Source organism: Acanthisitta chloris, unplaced genomic scaffold, assembly GCF_000695815.1.
Source record: "Acanthisitta chloris isolate BGI_N310 unplaced genomic scaffold, ASM69581v1 scaffold38970, whole genome shotgun sequence".
In the NCBI taxonomy this organism is placed as follows: domain Eukaryota; kingdom Metazoa; phylum Chordata; class Aves; order Passeriformes; family Acanthisittidae; genus Acanthisitta; species Acanthisitta chloris.
Genome location: NW_008652888.1, coordinates 3123 through 13940, shown reverse-complemented (window position 1 = coordinate 13940; position 10818 = coordinate 3123). Strand labels below are relative to the sequence as shown.

General features: G+C 44.6%; 1 protein-coding gene across 1 annotated transcript; it reads right to left on the bottom strand.

Moving 5' to 3' along the window:
* Positions 1-4221: 4221 nt before the first annotated feature.
* Positions 4222-10452, bottom strand: LOC103806027 (slit homolog 3 protein-like; the record flags this gene model as incomplete). Its single annotated transcript, XM_009078701.1, has 4 exons — positions 4222-4713; positions 5797-6005; positions 8156-8441; positions 10298-10452. Coding segments are annotated over 4 exons (889 nt in total), but the record flags the coding sequence as incomplete, so codon positions are not given.
* Positions 10453-10818: the final 366 nt, after the last annotated feature.

Below are 10818 nucleotides of genomic sequence, written 5' to 3'. Positions count from 1 at the left end.
AGCCGCGGGACCTGCGCCATCCCCCCGCGCCGGGCGGCAGCGCCCTGCGAAACAGCCTGTCAGCCACAGCACAGTGGCACTGCGCTTCCCGCGCCGCGACCCACTGGGACACCTCCCCGGGCCTTAAGCCACGGCATCGGGAGCACCTTGGGCTTGGCAAAACCAAGCCAACTGCCCCGTCTAGCCTGCCGAGCCGCCAGGCTGTCTAGTGTAAGCTGGAGTAGGAATTGGGAGGTCACACATAAAGGAGGTCACAGAGACCATAAGACCTCAGGCAACAACGCAAAACTCACAACCAACAGCCCTGCGGAAAGCAGTGCCCGTCTAACCATCCTCTGCTGCCTAGGGAACACAGAGATAAAGGAACGCGGGGTGGCACTGCTTGCCTCTCACCGACGGCTAAAAAGCGATACCTGGGGCACTGCAAGCAGAAGCTCAGAGAGGAGCGTGGTATCCTCGAGCTGCAGTTGGCTGAGTGCTGGCTGAGAGACCAAGTGAGCTGCAAAACCACAGGCAAGACAAATAACTGTTGTGCAAAGCAGTGCGGCCACTAGCCTGGAATTTTTGAACACTTCCCTGCTAGCTTTTTTAGTGGGCTCAGCTGGGTTTGCTTTAGGTGAAAATGCTACCATCTGCTACAATTATGTAATTAACCTTCATAGTTCAGACTTAATGATACTCATTAAGGTTGAGTGTTTTTATTGGCTGAGTGCTGTCACCAGTTTTGCATGGAATTGCAAAGGCAGCTCTTAAGGGCCATAGTTTGAGGTGTAATTAGCAATATGGGAGTGTAGTCAGGGGCATGGATGAGGGAAGGCAGAAGACTAGGTGGGGGCTTCACTTTACTCCGTGCTAAGGCTGGAATGCAGCGAACAGCAGAGGTCTGTTACATCTGGGTCACTCTATTAATCAGCTCCAGTGGTGTGGCAGCAAATTTGGAATATATGTGTGTCAGGGCATCACGAGATCCCTGTCATCCTCTGTTGGCTGTGTGACTTCCATTTCCTCAGCCAGACCTCCTCTGACTCCAATTCCCTCTATGTGTTCATTTATTCTAACATTAGTTAATGAGTGTATTTTTGCTGCAGGCCTTTCTCAAATAGTTCAAAAAAAGCAGCAAATAAAGTATTTCGTTAAAGAAAATGCCCAGGCTCAAAAACTATGTGGTTTAATTCATCTCTGTGTGTAAGACTCCTCAAAGATCAGGCTATGATGCCATAAAAATACGTAACCACTGTTCATACCGCTTTTAACTATAGCCATTCTCTAACTTGATTTGTCCAAGAAGAACATCTGTAGTTCCCCCATCATTTTCCATGAGCCACCTCATGTGCTTTAACACCTCAAATACATGTAGAAATAATCTGCATCACAAGCTGTTACAATCTTCCATAACCCAACAATTTATTTAAACTTACATCACAAAGAGAATCTAATAATAAAATACATCAGTTCACACCAGTCTGCATTGCCATTTTTTAAGGGTAAGCATCTTTCTTCACTTTATATTAAAACTTTATAGAGGTAAAAACTACTGCATTGTACCCGCAGTTCTTGAAATCTATCGCAACATCAGGCAGGTTACAGAGGAACTTTCAGAGCTAATTACACTTCAGTTAACCTCACATTTTTGGCACATCTGAATGCTTTTTATTTTCTTCTTAACATAAAATAGTTCTATAGCAAGTCAGAGAATCATGGACATAAAGCATCACTATCCAATGGCAAGTGCTGCCTAAAAGCATACAAAAAATTGCATCATTTGGTTACAAAATAGATATTCTTAGTTCTTTATCCAACACTTAACATTGAAGTGCCATGACAGAAAAGGGCCAGGAACAGGGCTGGCCTTGCTGAGTTGTTGCCGGTCCCTTTGCTGCAAGGCTTTGAGTAAGTAAATCCCAGAGTGATGTGTTAACAAGATGTTGATGGCTTTTGCCTTGCCGGGTCATTCCTTTCAAAGCACCTTCCAGCAGGTGCGAGGCCACCAGCAAATGTCACCCTCTTTCTCACATGTGTTGCTGCTCAAGGGACAAAGTGAACACAGGTTTGGGCAGTGTTCAGGAGGGCTGAGGTTCTGCAGGCCTTGGCAGTTGAGTGGCTACAAATCGGAGGGCTGGTAAGCCACTGCTCAGTCTGGATTTCTGCTGCCTGGCACCACAACAGCTGCTTCTGTAGAAATTAAAGTGTTTGAAGCAGAATGAAACATTAATGGCAGTGGTGTGCCTGGCACGTATTTGCACAAGTGTTTGCAGTTACGTGCATGAATTTTTAAAACCTGTAGGTGATGGGTTTAGTGGGATTATGTTGTATACCACAAACCCCAGCTGCTCTGAGCTTCTGATGTAATATTGAAAATAAAAAGCAGCCCATACTACATGCAACCAGGGTTAGTTTTTCCCTGGCTCTTGAGCTGCACTGTATGAATCAGAGTTTGGCACATTGTTTCATGTTTCGCTGATTGCCAGCTCCATGCACTGATATTTATTTTGGGAGATGGCTATTACATTGGTTATGTCCCTTCTGCTCACATTGCTCTGGCTGTAACAAGAAATATGAATGAACTGCTGCAGTTAAGGAGAGTGATGTAGCAGAAGAATAAGCATGTTAGAGCTCTCTGGCTGCTTGATAACTAGATGGTCTCTTTGTTTTGAAGGGAAATAAACATTGGTACATGTCATGGCAGGGTTGCATTTTGTGCATCTTTCCAAAGCTCAAATCAAACAAAACTCCCATTTTCTTGATTCAGCTTTCCTACTCATCCTTTGCTGAAGCCCCTGATCTGAAATCCTTTTGGTGAGATCAGTGAGCATTTCCAAAAGGAGCTTATGGCTATTAGGAAGCATCTCTGATTGCCTCTCTTAGAGAAATTGAAGAAAGGACCATAATACTTGCTCTGTTAAAGAAAGAAAGAAATTATGCAGATAATGGAACAGTTGTTGATGAAATTTACAGTAAGAGAAACTTCAAGGTATCCATGGTGCTCTTTGCCCATATGTACTGACCCTGAAAGGCAGCCCTGACAAAAGCCCTTCAACAATCAAACTCACTCCCAGAGTCAATTTTTGCCTCACATTCACAGTGAGAATTTATCCCTGCGTTGATTTCCACTTCCTATTCGGCAGTTGCTCTGAACACAGCTCAGGTGAATGGGTGTCCTGTGGGAGACACAAGTGCAGGACACAGCAGTGCAGACGGAAGAGCTTTGGCTGAGCTGGTCAGTCTGCAGTGGATGGAGCTGTGACACCTCTCCTTGTGCAGAGAAGAGAGCATTGCTAAGGCAGACAGATGTCGGCTGAATACCTTCACATGGATATAGTGCAACTTCTGCTCATTTAAAGAGCTGTGGGAAAGTAGGCAGCTGCTCAGTGCCAGAGTGTGGATGAGCAGCAGCTGCAGTCCAGCTCACACCCATGGCTCAAGTGACAGGGAGAGTAAAAGCCGATACGTTGCAGATGCATTCTGGCACCTGCAGTATTTTCATGCTCTTCAGAACCTTTGCAAGTTAAAGTGTCAAGGTGTGACAAACTATGTAGCAGTGCATTCCTTATATTTCATATACAAAAAAGGGCTCAAGGCTGGGAGCAAGAAGGCACAAACTTGGGAAAAAACATAGCTGAGGAGTTTACACAAAAGTACCATGTCATTTATTAGGCATCACTTAGCACTTATTTCACATTTTTGCCCCCTAATTACCCAAAGCAACATATATTTCCCCACTTCCTTTCCCTTCTCCCCCTTCTTTTGGATAAAGCTGCCTGTGCTCTATAGATACAGTCGCTGAAGAATATAACGTGAACACAGATAAATATAACATACACAGCAAAAAATGTATTATAGTATTACAATAGTCAAATAATGTAATTAGCCTCAAGCTACGGCAGTGCCTATGTGCTCTAGGGAACCAGTTCACGAACAGCAAGCGGAGCCACTGTACAGGAGCAAACCAGGGTCGGCAGTGTTGGGCAGAGCAGGGGACTGAGGGGAGGCTCTGTGGCCCCGAGCAGGCAGAGGGCTGTCAGCCATGGCGATCCGCTGGCTTCGAGACCCAGCCAGGGCCTCGGAGAGGTCTTCAGCCCATATCAGTTCGGTGGTGGGTCCTTGGAACACCTTTACATTTGTTCATTGTGCATACATATAAAGTCACCCCACATTCCTCCTGTCAGGCTATGTTTTTCTTTATATATATATTTTTTTTTAACTTTTAACTTTTGAAATTTTTTTTCTTACAACTGTTAAAAAAGTTTCATGGTAAAAATAGCTCACTATATGATACATATACCCAAAGTGGTGCGATACTTTATATAATAAAAGATGAAAATAGTCACTTTCCATAATAAAAATAAGTTCTATTTTTTGCTTATTTTACAATATACTTAATAATTCTTTTCTTCTTCTTCACTCTGAAAGTAAATAGGTCCCGTTTTGATAGCGCTTCTGAGTCGATTAAAGTGGCAAGAGACTGGAGAATGGCTTATAAGCATTTTGAGCAGCCGCATTCCACATGTCTCTCCAGTTCTTCCGTGAAGGTGGAGCCATCCACGCACTGGAAGAAGTATTTCCTCCTCTTGCTGCGGAGAGGGACGCAGCACTGCCCGTTGCCGCAGCTGCCGCGGCACTCCAGGCGGGGCACTTTGGAGGCAGTGGCACACGACGTGTAGCCCTGCTGCTTACGGACCACTTCTCGAATGATGTCTCCTTGGCAGAGGTTCTCTGGTAAGACAACAGAGATGGACAAAGGAAAGTGGTAACTATTTTGCCAGATATTCCCCAAACATCAGCAAACAGCCCCGTACTTGTAGTGTGAGTCAAGGCAAACAGATGGCATGGGAAGGACCTTAATCTTTTACTGCTTTGTACCTGCCATCAAAACAGAGCTTGTGCTGCACAAATGTGTAATATCCGGTGCGAGGCCGAGGCCAAGCAGGCCTGCTGGCTTTGATCAGCAGTTCTGGAAGTGCTTTAATGAATGCTGAGTGTTGAATCCTGCAACACTCCTGCAAAATAGGAATTAGTTTTACCATGTCTGCTTCTCAGGAGCAAAGGTCAGCCTGCTCTGCATGACACTAGTGGTCTGGGATACCTGGAAACGTCTGTGCTGTTCTGCAGTCACTTTGCAGCAGCCAGATACATTTTGGGAAGGCTGTGTATCTGCAGAATTTGGAAAGTCTGTGGTGCATTCACAGGAAAGGCATATACTAAATAAAAATAATATAAGCCAGCTCCTTCCTTCTGTACTGGAACAAAAAAAGGCAGGAAGGATGAAGCTAGAATTCAGGGAGTTTCCAGTGAGTTTTTTCAGGTAAGGGTGGAAGGGCCTCTGTCCAAGTAGGAAGGTCCAGCATGATCTGTGGGATTTCCCAGGAAACCTTCCCAGCTGCATCTGAGGGAGCAAGATGAGAATCTTTACTGCTCCTTCAGGTGTGCAGTACCTCCTTGGTGTGCAGGGTGAGATCTCCTTTCCCAGCACTGCAATTAACCAATCCCTGCTTGATGAGGATAAACCTCACAACACCCTCTTCTTAGAACATCCCACCTGAATCCTGGGAGCAGCAAACCTTGAGGATAAAGGAGAATAAAAGTCTTTGCAATACGTTCCTTTTTCCATGTGTTTGGATAGTAGCTACCTAGCTGTTGCATAGTCCTTTTCTCCTCCCTGTATTGCTTAAAGAGGCTGGCTTAGCTTTATCTTCTATTATTTGCCATTTACCCCCAAGCACGAGCCACATGGGAGAGAGGTATACACAGAGGTGTAAACCTGGAGTGCAGCAGACCAGTGTCCTGGGCCAAGCTCACCTCTGTCACAGTGTTCTCCGCTGTAGTTCGGGTCACATTCGCAATAGGGCTCCCCATGCTCAGGAACTTTACACTGCCCGTGGTTGCATTTCAGGGTCCTGCAGGGATTTGAGGAATTGTTCTTCTTGTCACAGTACATGCCCGTGTAGCCCTCCATGCACTTACAGGTGTAGGCCACATTGGCTGCCATGCACTTACCGTGCAGACACCTGGAGAAAGAGAAGCATTTAGAGCTGGCCTTGGTTAGACCTGTGTTAGCTCCTTTTCCCAGGGATGTTTGGCTTTGGCATTTCTGCCCATTTAATTCCAGTACACTAATCCAAAAACAGCATTTCAGTGTCAAACACTCTGAAGAAACTGTGAGTTTTCAGTGACTGCTGGATAATGTTCAGAGCATACATTTAGAATTTGTGAACCTAAGCGATCTCTTTGAAAAACACTAGGCTCCTCCATGGGCATGGACCAATGCTTGGTATCCACACAAGTCAGCTCACATTTACAGAATCAGCGCGTGGAACTAAGTGCCAACAACGAAGCTGCATGCCCAGGCTTCCTGAGCAGAATTGCGGTACAAATAATATCAGGTGATGAAAACCAGTGTGACAAATGGAGGCGCTTGTGGAAAAGCTATGCACAGACTTATCAGCGGCAGATGTAGTTGAAGGGTTCCCTGGCTCGTGTGGTTTGCAGTGAGCATTTCCAAGGAATACCACAGGGTGGGGTGTTGATCCTTAGCAGGCTCTCTGACACCGTCCCCACTTCTGGGGCAGGGACAGACTTGAAATAGACTGAGAACAGGGAAGAAAGCAACTCTTCAGCCAAGGAAAAACTGCTCAGGGCTTATAAACCTTTGCTGTGACAGGTCCTACTTGAGATAAACATCTCTCTTGTTTTTATTTATTTTCATTCTAGTACGTAAAAATTGTTCCCTGTTTATGCTGAATTCTTGTACATTGAATTTTTAGACTTTGAACTAAAAGGCACAAAGGTCAAGACATGCAAAATAATAAAGGGAGTCACAGTTTATATATAGAGCAATATTTTCTGCCCCACTAACCAGAGGTGTGTTTGGATAGTAACTCTTGTTAACATCAACTACCTGACCTTACCATTACCTGAGGTGCATTTCCTCACTGAGATTAACCTATGAGTGCTGGAGCAGGCACTTGCCAGCAGGGCAGCACAGTCCCCTGACACACAGGGCTTAGCTTTAAGGAGAGAGCTCCGAAAGACTGAAGTCATTTCATGAAAGGTGGGACAGTATGTGAGTGTTAAAAATATACACAGCTACTTTCCTTAGCAAGAGGCTATGTTCATGATTGCCTCACAGTCCCCCACCACGTAAACATCTGGAACTCCCTTATTTTTCTCTATCCAACCACAACAGCTTCATGTTGACACTGGAAATTCAAGGAAATATTTGGGTCCTCATACCTTTGGTCTATAAACTGTCAGGTGCTTCTCAACACCTTCTAGGGTTCAGTACTTTGCCGAATTAGACCCAGAACCAGGTTTCACATGGTATCTCTGCCAGGTTAAATTTCTGCCCTTAAGAGAGTGATTATTCACTGCATCAATTTACCTGTCAAAATTTGTGCGCGTGAAAAGCCCCTTCCACAGATAGTGCGACCAAAGTAGCTTCTAACACAAAAGTACTTCCATCTGCTTATGAAACAGCACTGAAGTATGCAGCCTGCTGGGCTGCATGGGGACTGTTTCCTGTGTACTTGCCATAAGAAAGCTATTCATCCTGTGTTTCTGATGGAGATGTGGTTATTGAGCCTTTGAACTGTGAATGCTTTACACTCATGCTCCCTTCGCATGCAATGCCACGCTATCCTTTAAACTTGCACTTTAAAGGGGTGTTTCAGAGAGTAATGTTTAAGTCAGCTATTTGGGAAATTTAAAACTGTTCACATTGGAGTGCATAATGGCCTTCAGGGAGTTAGTCTGAAGACTGAGTCCAGTGCTGCTGTGAGCATATCCCTAAAACAGCTACCTCCCACTCACAGGCAGCTCTGCTCTGGGTAGGTGCAGACACTCACCTCCTCAGAGGTAAGCCATAGCCATTAACAGGAAGGTTTGTGTTTTAATGTGCAGAGTCACAGCTGAATGTATGACCTGCAGCATTAACACTTGAGCTCCTTCAGGACCACGAGCTCCTTTGGAGTGTCAGCAATGTCAGAACAAGAAGTGGAAATTGAGAGTTGCCACGGATGCTGACTCACAACTGTCAATAATTTCATGTGGGAAACCCAGCACCTCCAAAAATAGTCAGATGTGGTTTTGCAAGATGAAATGTTAAATACGCATTAGCTGTAAAGCTTTCGCCCTCCCATCAGCATTTGTTTGAGCTTACTTGTGGTTAAGACATGGATCTCCAATTTCCTGGTCACACAGGGGGCCTGTCCAGCCTGGGTGACATTCACAAATCACACTGGTTTTCTCTAGGGACCGGCAAATGCCGTGCTTGCAGATGTTACAGGATTTGCAGCCAGGAAGGACTCCTAGTGACTGCTGTGGTAAATCCTTGAAGTCCTGCAGCTCGTTGTTGATGCGAACATCGTGAATACATCCGTGAAAACCATTTGGTGTCTTATCTGCACCCTGGCGCAGGGAAGATAATCCAGTAGAGGTTGGGATCCCTTCAGATAAAAGCAAAAGGGGAAGGTTGAGTCACAGTTACAATGATAATACATAATTTATAATCGCTAACATTTCTTTTGTTGCAACCCCTTAAAGTCTCTGAAGAATTAATTTGCATAGGACCTTTGTAAGGTAGCACAGACTCACTGTCCTCATTCTGCAATGGAAAGAAACAGAAACAAATTCACTTGCCCAAGCAAGTAAGAAGTAGCTGACAAAAAAGAAAAGAAAAAAAAAGCCCAGTTTTTTTGACTGATGTCCACATGTTCTTGTCCTTAGATAATGGTCTTAAATCAAACCCAGCATCATTGTTTAACTGTGTGTTAGGAGGAAAGTTGCTAGACTAGGTGATGTAGCTGGGGAGATGGACAAACCTGTGGGCACATGAAGGGAATGCTACACATGGAGAGGTGGCACATGCAGAACAAGGAGGGTTTAGAAAGAAGCAAGAAGAATTTTAATATGCAACAAAAGATGTCTCCATTGAGCCCATGGCTTCTGCTACCCAATAGTCCTTTGTTCCAGGTCTCAGGTTTGTCCTGAGAAATTTTGTAGGTACTTTTTGAGAATTAGTATTGATCCACAGTGGTCATCCATAACAAAACTTTTTGATGCGATTACTTCCCAAGTTCCCTGTGTATAAAGTGCTGTGGGGTTGGCATCTTTTATGCTGTGCTAGAGGAAGAAATTGTGATGGCCTCTGCTCCAGAAGATTATCTTGGATGCACAATGCTCTTTAATAGCCCATGACATTCTTAATAGGAGCCAATTATAAAAGTTCAGCTCTGTACAAAGCAAGATTAACCAGTTTTCTGTTTTACAAGGGCAATATTCAGGGTTGTTTTAGAAAGTGTTATTAAAGGGAATTATTTACAAAAGGCTTGACCGGCACCAAGTGAAGCTGGCAAGAGTTTCTACTATTGGCTTCAGTGATCTCATTAGAAGAAGGCCAAAGGCTTTCTGAATCTATTATTATTCTGCTGACTTTTGTATTTGGAATAGGCTGACTAAAAATTCAAGAACTCTGTGTCACAGAAAGATAGAGGTTTCAACACTCAGTCCAGAATAGAGCTGGGGGAGTTCTGGCAAAGACAAACCATCAGGCAGAGTCCAGCCTTTGTTCTCTCTCTTGTAACACAGACACTTAATCAGTGGGATAGTCATTATTCTGGGCATCTGTTCCCCACTCCACTTGGCCATTTCTTTCCCCCAAATTCAGTACTGAATCTAAAAAAACTTCTTAACTGAAGTTTGGTCAGTTCTAATATATCTCTAATATTGAAGCTCTAGCTTCAGTTTCTAGTGAGAAAACTATTAGCTAAGACATTCTTAGTCAGCTTGTGTTGTAATATGTTTTAACCCCACACTCCTTTCTCCCCAATTTTTAGCCCTCTATATAATTTTCAGTGGAAAGACTGCTCATTTATGATATATTTAAACCTACTGACTATTGACTTGCTTTTTTTTTTGCCATGACTGTTTGTGATACTTCTACTGCATTCTTCAGCCACAACACCTTGGTGCCAGCCAGTTCTGAAAGCTTCAGCAATGACAAGCAGACTGTTCCTGCCTTGGCTGCATAACACAGAACCTGCCTGTGCTGTGCTGAGGGTAACTGCAGTGAGCCTGTGCTGGCCCTGTGGTAGGGTGCCAGGGGCTATGGAGCACAAGGCAGAACAGCAGAGGTGTGGTTTCCAGGCTCTCTTTTTGGTGGAGCAACCTCTGGCAGAGGGGAAAGGCAAACTGCTAGTCCCCTCTTCCACTCCTTGCCCTGGAGAACCCTGGAGAGAGATGGAAGATGATTTGCTTCTGAGAAGACATGTTAAAATCTCAAGTCCAGAGCAACTCACTGTACCTCCAATGTAGAGGGGTGTGTTGAGGCTGACAGAAGACTGTTTCTGAAGTTTTCCTAGACTCTTGGGAGCCCCCTTGTCCACCACCAGGTTCAGAGTTTGATTCAGCATCACAAGTTCCACACTATGAAACTGACCATCATTTACTGTTTCCACACTAAAAGTAAAAGAAAAAAAAAGAGAAAGTTAGAAGATGAACAAGGAACAGCCCCTGTGACATCCTGTGTTGTGGCAGTATACCTTGCACAGCACAGCTCCATCCCATGCTCCTTTATGGTCACTGTGTTCTCAACATTTCCTTCAGTGTGAGCCTGCAAGGTACAGACTGACACACTGCTGATGCCTGTGCAGGCAGGACAGACACATCCATGACACTTGAGAAGACAGCTAATCTGGAGAGTAGCTACTGCAGTTGTGTTTCCCAGGGCAGAAAAGCACATGCTATACCTGCTTTGGTGACAAAACTACCTAAAAATCCTGTTCTGTGCTCTCAGCCACAGCTTGCTGTCCCTCTGTCACACTG